Source organism: Protopterus annectens, chromosome 1.part2 (genome assembly GCF_019279795.1).
Source record: "Protopterus annectens isolate FY-2018-M chromosome 1.part2, PAN1.0, whole genome shotgun sequence".
NCBI classification, from domain to species: domain Eukaryota; kingdom Metazoa; phylum Chordata; order Ceratodontiformes; family Protopteridae; genus Protopterus; species Protopterus annectens.
In genome coordinates, this window is record NC_056727.1 from 830524459 (window position 1) to 830539189 (window position 14731).

General features: G+C 39.7%; 1 protein-coding gene across 2 annotated transcripts in view; it reads left to right on the top strand.

Moving 5' to 3' along the window:
- The window catches only part of HEATR1 (HEAT repeat containing 1), a 1780420-nt gene that overhangs the window by 557281 nt on the left and 1208408 nt on the right, over nucleotides 1-14731 (top strand). For both annotated transcript variants that reach the window (XM_044059100.1, XM_044059109.1), the window contains exon 17: nucleotides 9007-9198. In XM_044059100.1, coding sequence (XP_043915035.1) covers nucleotides 9007-9198 — 192 coding nt within the window. The remainder of the gene's footprint in view (nucleotides 1-9006; nucleotides 9199-14731) is intronic.

Consider the following 14731-nt stretch of genomic DNA (forward strand, 5'->3'; position numbering starts at 1 on the left):
AGTGCACAGCAATCTAAAAGTGCATGCTTAAAGAAAAATGAAATGTCTTTGGGTCAAATGGGAACTCACTGAAAAACCTTCAGATTTACAGTTTACTAAAAAAAATTGTAGACAGCTGACCAACAAAATGAAAGCCCACTTTCTAAAGTAATATCAAAACACTTTACTTGGTAATTCTCAGGGATCATGGAAGGAAATGAGTTAGCTCGGCAGTCATACTTTTCCATGCTAAGCTGTCTTATTGCTAAAGACAAAACTGTAACCGAATCAAAGCAAAAAGCTGAAGTATTTTCCAAATCGGTTTACATCTCATTTCAGCTCCTGTCAGCAAAATACATGTCTCACTTGTGGTGATATAACTCTGTTTTAGTTTTACTGTCTAATTTCAGTTTTCTGAAGTTTCATTATCCAAAGTAAGTTGTAGGTTCTGGGATGTCTTTAGCTATGGCCAGGCTTGCCCTGATGTTTGACCCATATCCCCCTTGAGCATGCATATCCTTCATTGCTATTCTTGTAAGGCATTAATATCTTTTTCTCTAGTGATGTACTTTTTGAACTCTGGAAAATAACATATGAAGGTGAAACAGAGAGCAGGCATCAGTCAGACCATCTTGAAGATGAGCCTGGTCTGAAGAGTCTCAGTATTCCTTTTGCTATAGCCTTGGCTAATCAAGTCACAAGTTCTCACAGGTAGTGCTCTCTACTAAGAGTTGCTTGAGAGGTGCATCTCCAGTAACCACCGTAGAGGAACATCCTAAAGCTTAAACTCTACCCACCTCTCTGTCTAAAAGCAAGAGAGAGCTTATGACCGTCCTGCTTCTGAGAAGTGGTTCCTTGAATGGCACATGTAGTTAGTTAAATTCTTGAATGAGGACTTTCCTTCCTGTCCCAGGAACGCAACTGCTTAGAGACCACATAGTCTTCACAGAGAGTTTGAGAAGGGCCAATACTGTTCACCTTTTAAAAAGGCTGTAAAAGCTGACTTTTTCTGGAATGAGGCTAAAGTGTATACTTCCTGCTTACTCCCTCATCCTGTTAGTTCTGAAGTGGAAGGGTGGTTTCCATCTCATTACTGCATGTCAGAGTAGCACATTCAGTTTGTCAAGTTCCAGATGGTGTCTCATCAATGGGTCATTCCCTTGCTGCAACGGAGTGCTTGATTGGTGTCAATGAATACAATGGATGCTTTTTGCAGCATCAGTGCCTGAGGTTCTACACGGGCGGTTCCTTTGGTTTACTCTGAGTGCTTAGCATGTGTATTGTATTTGGTGCTTCATCTGCATTCAGAGTATTTTCCAAGGTGCTTGCCATTGTGGAAGAGGGTTTACAGGAGGAGCCTCATATGTTTCCATACCTTGATGACTGGCATCAGGAGACTCTCTGGTAATGTCACTGCTGTGTAAGATCTCCACTAGCTGCATTCTTTTTGAGTCTTTGTTAACTAAGACATATCCTGTTTAATTTTTTTTCTCTGAGAGTAGACTTTATTGGTGCAGAGTCGGACACATTTTAGTGTTGCTCATTGCTGCCATTGGAGGGGCTCAAGAGGCCATGCTCTTAGCAGTCTTGGGGAGTATGAAGTGGAAACTGGACTGCTTGCACACTTTGAGCTTGATAATGGCTGTAACCTTCATGAGACTCTTTTGTACATGGGCTTTGCAGTGGAATCTGAGGTGCCACAGTCACCATCCTTTTAAAGGTCTGTTTCTCATATCAGACCTTTATCACTAAGGTCTGGAGTGATGGACATTTCTCTCCAGACTCAGTGTAGGTCTTCAATTCCTGCATGCAAACCTGTTACATGTTCTGATGATTGAGGTTTCATTAGCATAGCAAAGAAAGTACTTCAGCTGCAACCGATTTCAGTGAAAGTGTACTGACTGCAGGCTGGTGCACCAGCTGAAGCTGCAGACAGCTCTCATTGGAGGAGAGCTTGAATCCAGGGCCTTTTCCAAGACTTTCCAGCAGACAGACTGTCATAATATGTGAAAATGTCAGGGGCATGCAGTTATGCGTCCTTTAAGAGCATTAATATATATTTACTGCTAACATCCTTGGAGAGAGAGAGAGACTCACCAGTGAGGTGTTTGAGCTGCTGTTTCAGTCCTCTGCTGGAACTGTGCATGCAGGAGTTTTGCTTGTTTGGTCATGGTCTCCAGGAAGGGGCACATCCTGGTAAGGAACTTGTTTGTTGCTCAAAACAATGTAATCTTACTCTAGTAGTGCAGCAGGATTTTTTTTGGGGGGAATGCATCCATTCTTCTTTGATAGTGGTAGATTTATATGTGGCATTCCCCCTGGAGTCCCTCCCTGCCTCATTGCAAAATTCATAGAACCACCACCAAAGGTAATTCTTCTTGATCCTTGGTATTTAAGAATTATGTTGACTTATGGTCTCTGGTCCCTGGCAGTACAAGGCATGGAGTGTCCCTCACCACACCAACAGCTGAGTTGACATTTAGTATAGTTTTCTGACCTAGCTCTTCATTTAGAGCTCTTAATATCATTGAATCTCTTCACTGGAGCGTCAAAAATTATTAAAGTGACTGTGAAACTATTCACCTGACAGTAGATGTAGGTAGGTGCCTAAGGCTTATTCAGGTATTTCTGACTTTCTCTCTGGCACCTGTATGATTTGGATCTATTATTGAAATAGTTAAGGTACATGTGCCCTCTGTTACTGGCCAGCATGGCCTTGTGGAGGTTAGGACTTTAGCTGTACACTAGCTGGTCATGTTGCTCCTTAAAAGGTTCAGATATGTGTCCATGTCGTGGTCTGAAGAACCCTTTACCTCCTTGGGTCCTGAATTTCATGATTTACAGGTTGCATAGAGAAAGAGAGAGAGACTAATACTATCTCTATAATTCATAGGTGCTTATAAAAGTGATGCAAAGGCTGCTGGATGGTAAGTTGATAGAAATAATTCCTCCAGGGCAGACGGGGAGTTTTTTTTTCCTCCCTAGTAAGTCAAAGTCAAGTCAAAGTGAACTTTATTGTCATTTAGACTCCACTAGGGTAATCTAAACAAAATTGTGTGCATCAGGCTCAAAACTGAGATGAAAATTAAACACATACAAATTGCATGTAGCACATGCAACGTATATAACATACAGTGGATATAAAAAGTGTACACACCCCTGTTAAAATGCCAGGTTTTTGTGATATAAAAAAATGAGACAACAATAAATCATTTCAAAACTTTTCTCACCTTTAATGTGTCCTATAATTCAATCGAAAAACAAATCTGTTGGGGGGAAAAATATAAAAAATAAAAACGTGCAATAAGCTGGTTGCATAAGTGTGCACACCCTTAAACTAATACTTTGTTGAAGCACCTTTTGATTTAATTTCAGCATTCAGCCTTCTTGGGTAGGAGTCTATCAGCATGACATATCTTGAGTTGGCAATATTTGCCCACTCTTCCTTGCAAAAACTCTCCAAATCTGTCAGATTGCGAGGGCATCTTTTGTGCACAGCCTTTTTCAGGTCACAGCACAGATTTTCTATTGGATTTAGGTCTGGCTGGGCCATTCCAAAACTTTAATTTTCTATGGGTGAAGCCATTCTTTTGTTGATTTGGTGTATGCTTGGGGTCATTGTTGTGTTGAAAGGTGAAATTTCTCTTCCTCTTCAGCTTTCTAACACATGCCTGAAGGTTTTGTGCCAAAAGTGACTGGTATTTGGAATTGTTCATAATCCCCTCCACCTTGACTAAAAGCCCCAGTTCCAACTGAAGAAAAGCAACCCCAAAGGATGATACTGTCACCACCATGCTTCACCGTGAGGATGGTGTTCTTTTGGTGATGCAAAGTGTTGTTTTAGCACCAAACGTACCTTTTGGAATTGTGGCCAGAAAGTTCACCCTTGGTCTCATCAGACCATAATGCATTTTCCCACATGCTTTTGGGAGACTTTATGTATTGTTTTGCAAATTTTAGCCAGGCCTGGATGTTTTTCTGTGTAAGAAAAGGCTTCCATCTTGCAATCCTACCCCATAGTCCAGACATATGGAGAATACAGGAGATTGTTGTCACAAGTAGTACACAACCTGTACTCATCTGAAATTCCTGCAGCTCCTTCAGTGTTGCTGTAGGTTTCTTGGCAGCCTCCCTGACCAGTTTTCATCTCATCTTTTCATTAATTTTGGAGGGACGTCCAGTTCTTTGCAACGTCACCATTGTCCCATATTTTCTCCACTTTTTGATGACTGTCTTCACTGTGTTCCATGGTATATCCAATGCTGTGGAAATGTTTTTGTACCCTTCTTCTGACTGATACCTTTCAACAATTAGATCCCTTTGATGCTTTAAGTACTCTGCGAACCATGGCTTTTGATGTAGCAGGCAACTGAGTAAATACTAGGACAGCTGAACTTTATTTGGGGTTAATCAGAGTCTTTTTAATTGATGGCAGGTATGTACCCAAGAAGACTGAATGCTGTAATTAAATCAAAAAGTGCTTCAACAAAGTATTAGTTTAAGCGTGTGCACACCTATCCAACCAGCTTATTGTACATTTTATATATTTTTTTTCCCCAAAACAGATTTGTTTGTTTTTCAATTGAAGTGTACCAGTTATGTTGCATTAAAGGTGGGAAAAGTTTTGAAATGATTTATTGCATTCTCATTTTTTTATTTCACAAAAACCTGATATTTTAACAGGGGTGTGTGCACTTTTTATATCCACAGCATATAACGTATAGCACATGCAGCATATATAAAATTAACTTTAAGTTAGACTATTATTTTACTACATACTACTATAAATTTCTATGTCTACAGTTTTTAACAGCTGAGTGATTGATTATTGCACATTTGTTTATTGCATACTTATTTTCTGATATGTTAGAATAGCCATCAGATAAAGCACTTGACTGACAATGTAAAGAGTGTTAGTGTAGTATATTCACAATCAGAAGGAAGCTGAGGTTTGCAAGCCAGTCATAAACTCAAGGGTTGTGAATGGGTTCATTCTGTACTGAAAATTCCGTATAATGCTCACTCCCACCATTTTTCTTCTCCTGAATGATGAGGACTTGTTCATTCTTGAGGTTCAAGGCTGAAAAAACATTGCCTTTTTTATGTATCCCTTCTTTCTCTAACCTTTGCAAAGTCTTTTTTTTTTTTTAATAGCTTACCTTTGAGGTCCAGACATTTCTCTGTCTTAATGACTGGTTTCTTCATGCTGTGTCACAAGAAACGTTGGTCAAAGCCAGATACAAGAACTTGGCTCTGTTTCTGGGGCTTGAAATTACAGATGATCTTCTCAAGTTGCAACTGTCTCCTCCTTGTGACATTTATTTCCAGAACTGAACCTAGGCTCATTTCTTGCCAAGATTTTCCTTAACTTAGTATCATATCCAGTCCATAATCAAGTTTTGTCAACTTTTGGATAAATTATTTGCGTCCAGACTTTACCTGATCCATATGTCAGATGTCTGCTTTTCCTGTGGTAGTTTTTACCAGTTTTGTACATGACATTACATTACATGTAAACCTTTCCACTTTTTGTACCAAGCCAGATGTAGTCTCTTTAGGAAAAAAATCTGCCGAGTCCCTCGATCATGTTGATCTTTGTGATGTGATCTCATCTGCCTACTCTTATGATGGAAAGCTGTTTACTTGTCTCTTCCCATCCCTAACTGTACACAGCAGGCTGTTCACTTCGATCAGTCCTCTGCACTTGGAGTAAAAGGATAAAGCCTTATGATCTAAGCAACCTGAGTTCAGCTAATGGCACAAGCAGGTGTTGGAGCTGCTGCGGAGGGACGAGATAGACTAATTCCATGGTCCTACAAAGAGAAATTCACACACAAAAGATACCACTTCTGTCATGCAAATAGAAACCATACTGATGGTGATTTCCTATGAAGAACGTCCGCCAGAGTTTAATATTGGGGAGCTGAACTCTGCAAATTTGAACCTTGTCTGTTTTATAATCCATTATAGGCTAGGGTAATACAAACTATTATATTAAACTTTTTCTATAACCTGAAGAAACATTGTAGAGTAGAAGTGTTAAAGGTTCCCAAAATCTAAAATCACAATCTTTCAATAAAGATATGCTTTCATTACAACTCTTACAGCAGTAGCTCTTTTGTCTAGTTATCTGAACTCACATGCTGTTTGACTTTTTTAGCCAATTGCTGTATCTAAACATACTATCCAGGGTGTTGGTAGGCTGATTCATTGGTTTCTCCATCTTAGGCATTGTTTTCCCATCATCATTGTACATAGTATTTTATTATCTGTCTCTGTACAGATTCCTCAGTTTTGTTAAGGTAGTATCACATTTTACTCCCCGGCTGTATTTTTTTTCACTCCCTTTGCTGCTTATCCGTACCATTACTTTTACTCAACCAGGTGAAAATGCTTAGTAAAGCTTTTTTAAGTTTAATGATTTTTCACAGAAGCTTTTCACATCTGTTCTGCTATTATTGTTTTGAGTATATCAACCTACTGGTGTGTGGCATAAATAATAATTGGATTTCTAACAAACGGTGTCAGCTACTGCAGGGGTTAAGGCTATGAGCTGTTAGGAAGCTGCTTCTGTAGTCCATTTGCCCACCTTTTGACTCTGAACAAATTACTTAACCAGGCAGGGCTCCGGGGCAATTGGGAAATTGTACTAGGCTCCTCAGTGGTCTCCTGGACTACGTGCTTTGTAACATCCTATGTCAGCCTATGACATTTCAAACTTTATCGTTGATTACAGTGTTAGATCACTCTCATCCTGAATGGCTAAAAGATAACCATACAGTATACTTTTTTTAAAGTTGATTTTGTTATTCACACAATTGTGATTTATGCTTTTTCATGATACCAGAAGCTCCAAGTGGTAGAATTAAGTGTTCTGTCTGTATTAGATGTCCTTCATAGTAGTTGTTAATTAAGGCCTGATTTAAAAAGTTTCAGCTAGGATGGAAGTGTAGTGAATAATGTTTAATTTTTTAGCTTTTCTCAGTGTTATAAAAAAGAATATGGCCTTTAGGCTTTATAAAAAGTGACAGATGTGTATAAGATAGGTTCAAGGTATTGCCATTGTACACAACTCATGAGTATGTCTGTGACAGGGATCTGCAACCTTCACTATCAAAAGAGCCATTTTTGGCCCCTCTCCCACCAAATAAAATTCATTGAGAGCTGCAAAACTTATTTCACCCCTAAAAATGAAGATAACACAGTGTATAAAGTTTTATATATAGTTATTATACTAAATATAAAATAACTAAGTTTATAAGTGCCATATTTAAAGTCCGTCCCTATTTTTGTTCCTTTGTTGGGATTGCTCGATCACTCTGTGTGTGTGTGTGTGTGTGTGTGTGTGTGTGTGTGTGTGTGTGTGTGTGTGTGTGTGTGTGTGTCTGTGTGTGATATCTCTCGACCTCTTAGAATATCTCTCGACCTCTTAGAACAAGAAATCTGGACAAAGCCATAAATAATGGCGCACAAAGGCCCAAAAATAGGGACACTTTTTAAATATTGCTCTTACAAACTTAGAAAGTTGGTAGAATAACAGATTTTGCATTAGCATTCATTTTTGGAAGTGTATGAAGTCTGAAACTCTATTTTTTTCTGACTTCAGCCCTCCATGATTTGCTAGAAAACCACAATTTTATGAGAAACAGACCAAAATATGAGGCAAAAGTCAGGACATTTTGCAAAAATCTGCACAGTTGATAAGTAATTTTGTGTGTGTGTGTGTGTGTGTGAAATGCTTGTTAACAGAGACCATGTTATTCTAGCAAGTCCCTGTTTTTGTTGCTTTGTTCCCCTTTATTTGTGGCTCTGTCCAGATTTCTTGTGGTAAGACTTTGAGAGGTATGGAAACCTTTCAGGAGATGCTGCTTCTGCCAGGGGATCACTTGATGACCGTCAGTGTGTGTGGAATGCATGGCAATAGAAACCATACCTACTCGACCTCTTAGAGCAAGAAATCTAGACAAAGCCATTAATAGTGGGGGGACAAAGGCCTAAAAATAGGGACACTTTTTAAATATGGCTCTTACAAACTTATAAAATTGATAGAATAACAGGTTTTGCATTAGCATGAATTGTCCTGAAGGGCAGTAAGTCTGAAACTCAAATGTCTATCATTATTTTCTTATTTCAACCCTTAATAATTTGCCAGTGATTTGCCAGAAAACCACAATTTTATGAGAAATGGACCAAAATATGAGGCAAAAATCTGGACATTCTGCGAAAATCTGTACAGTTGAGAGGTATGAAGAAACTGTGTTATTCTAGCAACTTTCTAAGTTTATAAGATCAATATTTAAAGTCCGTTGCTTGATCACTCTGTGTGTTGTGTGGTAGAGTGTCCATTATTTTTCAAAGCTTCAGGAAGTTATTCCAGAGGGGTGGAAGAGCCACATGCGGCTCCAGAGCCGCAGGTTGCAGACCCCTAGTCTATGATAATGTAGCCAGGTAATGGGTGTCTTTGAGAGATATAAGTGTGTGTTGCAAGCTGAAAACCTTGTGAAAAGGTAGAGAAAAAGGACAAAGGCATGTTAAATACTCCACCAAGCTTTACCAGTACAAAATAGAATTAATTAAATATGGATAATTTTCCCACTTGTAAGTGCTCCTAGTAGGACATTACTTGGATAAACATGTGCATGTCTTAATATTGATGGACTCTAGATTAACAGTAAAATGGTTTAACTTGGGGGGGGGGGGTCATCTTCTTTTTGTCAAGATGAATGTTGAATCCAAGATTATAAATTCAAACTTGATTGGTAAAATAGTTGGATTCAGGACTGTAACAGAATTCAGACTTTGGTGGAAGAAAAATAAAAATTAGCAGGGAGAACAGTGAGGAAGTGTAGCTGATTTGTTCATCTGTCTGGTAACCTATTCCAGTCCGTGGAGTCTAGGTATAGCAGATGAGCCATTGTTTTACTAATTTACTGATTTTCTACAGCTTTATTAATTAGTTTACATATTATTTGCACGGTTTCTTTAGTTTTTGTAAGTTAGTTTATTGTTTCTTCATTATTTTTGCAGGTTGAAAGCCTTGCTCAGCTTGCTGGTCAGAAGAACAACATTCAACAAAAAGTTACCTTTCATTTAGTCTGTACTGTTTTTGTTGAGTGTTGTCGTGTGCTGAATGAAGAAGATCATATTAAGACTGCTGGCAAGGTGTATAACCTGCTGGAGAAGATTTCTCGTGAACTCTTATCAGATTCCACTAATCAGGTAAAGGTATAAAACAAAATAAAAGATGATTTGAAACACTGCTTTGCGTTTACATAAATTAACACTGATAAAGTAGCACTTTTGTGATGTAAAGGCTTCCTAACCAGCAGGGACTTTAATTCCTCTTTCAGAACGATTGCACCTTACACCAGCAAACATGATGCTTTCATATGTAGTGTAGTATCTTATGATTCTGGACATTTATGCAGCACAATATTTTTATAGGATTCTTTATTACCAGATTTGGAACACAGGCTGTGGTGCCACACTGTAGTAATTTGTGCTAATATCTACTAGAGATCCAAAGTCTGTCTCTGGTGTTGGGATATAAATTCTTGTCCTCTACCAGGGAAGTGTCCTTGCTGAACTAGAACTGCCAAAATGATTTGCAAGTCTGCTTCACTCTGAATAAGATAAATTAGTGACTCAAACCAGCTTTGACATTTACTGCATAATGTTTTCTACTTTTATGGTGACCATACAGGCAGTACTGCTACTGTAGTTAAGGGTAGTTAAGATCAAGAATAGCTGTTTTATTCTGGACAAGTAACCTCATTCCTGTGTTTGAACTTGGCAGTACAAGTCTGTCCATCAGTGGAGAAGATTGCCTATTGCCTACTTATAGTTAATTCCTGCCCTTTACGGATATGTGCAGATGTGCTCTTTAGCATGCTGGAATTGTAGTTTGCATATCAGGAGCTCTATAACCATAGTAGGTTCCCGGTGTTCAGAAGTGGTAGGCAGCAGGACTTCACTCTTCTTACTTCCCTTTTGGGCTTTTCACAGTTTCAGGGTATTCACAAAGTTCATGAGTAGTCCTAGCTCAGGAAGAATTAATGAGACTTCCTGTACTTGGATGATTAGTTGCTGCTGGAGGAATCAGACCAACAGCAGCTGGAGAAGGCAAATATTGGTAATCTTACATTTTTTTCCAGTCCTGAGCACCACTGCTAAATGGGGAGGTACAGAAAACTGAATCAAGAGTTAAAAGAGAATTCTAAAATGGACATTAATAATGCATGCAGCACCTATATGGACAGTGTTAACCTAAACATTTTTATTCTAGCATAAAGCGAATTGTGAATAGCAGGTCATTATTTTGAATTTATACACCTTTTATATAATGAGTTGAAGTGAATTATTTGATAAGATAAACTTGTATATACTTAAGTTTATTATTACTATGATGTTAACAAGAAGCAGATGTATTCTACCTTCTGAAAATTGTTCAGCTACACAACTGACTGAACATTTTCCAGTGTGGGAGAGTGCATGTGTGGTGATGCAAGTTGGTTCCCTTCTTCGGTAACTCCTTAGAGTTGAATTTTTAAAGCCACGCGAAAGTGATAAAAGTTTTATTTGGTGTGAGTTATAGTCAATAAGATATACAAATCTTTCATTTCTGGGAAAAAAACAGTGGGAGAGAAGAGAACAATAGAACATTGGCAATAATGAGGGCGAAAAATTTACTTTGAATCAGAGGGGAATAGCTGCAAGATTCCACTCTGTACAGAAGGAGATGAAACAGCTTTGGAAGTTAAGGCATTTATAAAGGGCCTGGAAGTGATAAATGTTAAGCTTTGGAATTTAATAGGCTTATTTGATGTGTTGCTTACATATTTAGCATTGACTGAAGGGGTTGGGGTGGACAGTTTGCAGAAGCAGCCAGAGAAGCTATGGGGCTTATTAAAACAGCACTTGCAGTAAATTCATGACAGTGGAAATAATGGTTAATCAGTCAGACCAAATGGTGTACAGAACCTTGTAGCCAAAGATAATAAAATGGGAAGGGTTACTTTGTAAAGTTTTTGAAGGTGAGGAAAACCTGGATTTGGTAGACTGTTAAATGTGAATGACAGATTACACCGGGTTCACCAAAGACCCAGTGTGTGTTGAAATTGGTGAAGTGGCTGACATTATTGGAGCCTGAAGTAAAGTATGGGGAACCTAGGCCACTACTGGTAATTTTTACTTCCTGTGGCATGAAAGAGCAAGTGTTTTGAAGATGGTGGCAACCAGGGTGGTGGTTGAAGGTGGGTGGTAGTCCAGTTTTTGTGGAGTTTATAGACTAGACTGTGACTAATGGAATTAATTTGGGAGTATAAAAAATTTCAGAGAGCCTTCAGTGCTAAAAGTGTATTGTAGTGATAAAATGATGACTTTTGATCTGCTGTATACCATTCAGTAAATTAAGAATTGTCCCTTAAGTTTGATTCAGGTGTATTTGGAACAGAAAGGTAACTGGTTATGGGATGTAGATATGTCAGGTGTAGTCCAATACGAGTTGAAATGAAAAATCAGATTTGGTTGAGTGTTTTCCATTGTTTGATGATCACATCTGGGGACAAGAAGGCTGGATAATTTAAAAGCCCAAAGTGAATCTATAAAACTACAAAACATGAGAAATTTTGCATATTTATATCACTTGAACAATGTTTTTTTCTCTGAAGTTTATCTAGTGTCCACCAGATTTGGTAAATGTTGCTTTTAGTTTTGACACTATGAAGAAGACTTATGACTAATGTTTCATGGAATAGTCAGATATCATGAAAGATGTATGTTAATTCACAAGTGGTGAAAGCAACCATTTATACTTTTAAATGAAATATATGTTTGTCTTAACAGATGTGTGGGAAACATTTTGTGTTCCTTAGTAATGTTACAGATAAAAGTATACTGTTCTTGCATTAAGTGGTTTATAAGAATGGGTCTCCCATGTTGGAGGTCAACACAAATATTTACTCCATTTGATATAATGAGTGAGGGCAGGCTAGAAGTTAAAATCTGCACAACAGTCTCTTTCGCAAATGCTGCCAGATGTTCTTCGTTTTCCATTGCTGCAGTCCTGACTATTGGGTATAGTCCGCGTCCAGTCGGCCCGAATACCAGAGTATAAGGCTGACGTCGGTCATGGCGCCTTAGACTGACGTCAGTACGTCAGGGTACTAATGCGCATGACCGACGTCATATCCTCAGTCTTTTTTGCCGCATGGTCCGATGCAGAAGCAGTTTTGCGAGTGCAGGTTGGCGTTCTGAAATATTTCCGAAACCGGAGTTTCAGACCGAAACAGAGTTGGCTAAGTACCCGTTGGGAACATTTTGTTTTTTTCTTGCCTCAGTATTTAACCGGATGTCAGAAAAAGTGAATAACTGTATTTCTTGTGGGAAGCAGATACCTCATAGGGATTATCATACACTGTGTATACCTTGTTTAGGGCCTGAGCACGACGTTGTTGGTTGCCGTTCTTGTGCTAGATTTAACAAACGCACTATTAAGAGGAGGCTAGACTGTGCCAGGTTAGTGTTTGGGAAGCGTTGCAATTATAATATGCCGTCGGATGCTCCGACGCCCGCTTCATCCAAAAAGCGCAAGGACAAAACAGTGAAGCCTAGGGTTGATGAACCGGCAGTCCCGGACGTCGGTTCTTTAGAAGGCTCAGTGGAGCCAGAGGTTTTGCCAGGAGTTTCCATGGAGTCTCAGGCAGAAACTTTACTGTTACACGATGTGCCTTCTCAGGAGGTAGGCCAGGCTGAGGGGGCTTCTCAGGTAACTGTTCTTCCCTCTCTTCCCAAGGTAGTTAGGGCCTCTCCTTCTGTTGCCAAAACTTCTTTTAGAGGTAGGCCAAGTTCAGCTTCTGTGGGGGCTTCTCCTAGCATTTCGGGCTCTGTACCTAAGAAACATATGCTTAAAATGGCAGAAGATTTGATTACTATGATTAGAGGTTCTATGCCCCGCCTGATAAGAGGCCTAGGGTGGAACAGGAGTTTGATAGTTTTGAACAGTGTTCAGAGGCTTCAGAGTCTTCTGCGGAAGACTTACAGGAGTATCCTACTTATTCTGATTCTGATGTGGATGATTCCACTCCTACAGCTTCTCCTCCTGAGGATTTCTCATTTTCAGAGACTCTGCACTCCATGAGGGAGCACTTTAAATGGGAAGGCCAGGATTACTCTGATTCCAGGAAAAGGCTTAGGGAATTCTTGTTTTTACCCCAGCATAGGCCCTTAGCTATTCCTCCTGTGTTGAATGTGGTGGAAGATGTTTTTGCAGAGGCTTCCCTGAACCCTGACTCCTTGCCTCCTGCTCCTGTTAAGCCTGATAGGTATTATAGGGTGCCCGAAGCTCATAAGTATTTGTTTAAGAGTCCTAGGGCGGACCCAGAAACCATTTCTCAAGGACCTAAAGGTGTTAAGGCTTCTGTAGTTAAAAATCCTGTTCCCACTGATAAAGAGGCAAAGGCTTTGGATAGGTGGGGAAAGAAAGTGTATACTTCTTCCACTCTAGCCATGAGAGCGTTGAATTGTCAGTTTCATATGCTAAAATATCAGAATTATCTCCTTTCGCAATTAAAATCTAAGGTGGATGCTTTGGCTGAAGGTATTGAGTGTAAAGAGTTGCTGGATTTGGTTCATGTGTCTGAACAAGTGGGTAAGCATTCTTTGCAATGTGGTTTTGATGCTGTACAGGCCTCCTCGAGGGTGGCTGCTACTGGTTCTGTTCTCCGCAGGCATGCCTGGTTGAAGGATCAGAATTTAGCTGAGCATGTTAAAACAAGGATTTTGGATGCTCCTTTACAGTCTGATGTGTTGTTTGGATCGCCTGTGGAAGCAGTTTTAAAGAAAATGGAGGACAAAGCTAAGTCTATGCAAACTGTTAAAGATTTTTTGCAGGTGCAGCCACCGAAGTTTAGTAGAAATTGGCCTGCTAAGGGGTGGACATATCCTGCTTATGATTCCCAGTCTAGGGGTAGGTCTAGACGTGGTAGGGGCAGGGCTCAAGGTTCTTTTCGGCCTAGATCAGGGAGTTCATCTGCTCAGACTTCTGGTGAGGGCAGGGGTCAGTCCTTTCGTAAACAGACCCAATGACCTGTCTTTTCAGCTGCCAGTAGATTCTTGTCTGGCAGCTCCTTTGGGAGGAAGACTGTCTCTTTTCAAAGAAAATTGGGATTTAGTCACTCAAGACAAATGGGTGTTGGATATCATTCACCACGGTTACAGATTTTATTTCCATACAATGCCCCCTTTCAAAGGCATGCCAGACGTTCCTCCTCCACAAAGAAAAGAGGCTCACAAGCAAGTTTCTCAGTTACTCCAGATGGGGGCCATTCAGCCAGTCCCTGTATCAGAAAGGGGCCTAGGATTTTATTCTCGCCTGTTCTTAGTACCAAAGAAGGGGAACACATGGAGACCAATTTTGGATTTATCTCTCCTCAACACTTTTCTGGACATTCCCAAGTTCAAGATGTTGACGTTGCAACAGCTTTTACCTCTGTTGGGCAAAGATCACTGGATGGTAACTTTAGATCTCAAAGAAGCTTACCTTCATGTGCCTATAAGGCTAAGTTGCAGGAAGTATCTGCGGTTTCGAGCTGGAAATTCTCATTATCAGTTCTCTGCATTGCCCTTTGGCTTATCTACTGCGCCCAGAGTATTCACAAAGGTTCTGGCTCCAGTGATAGCTTACTTCAGGCTTCAAGGAATTCAAATCTATCCTTACTTGGACGACTGCCTGATTCTGGCTCAAGAAAAGAAG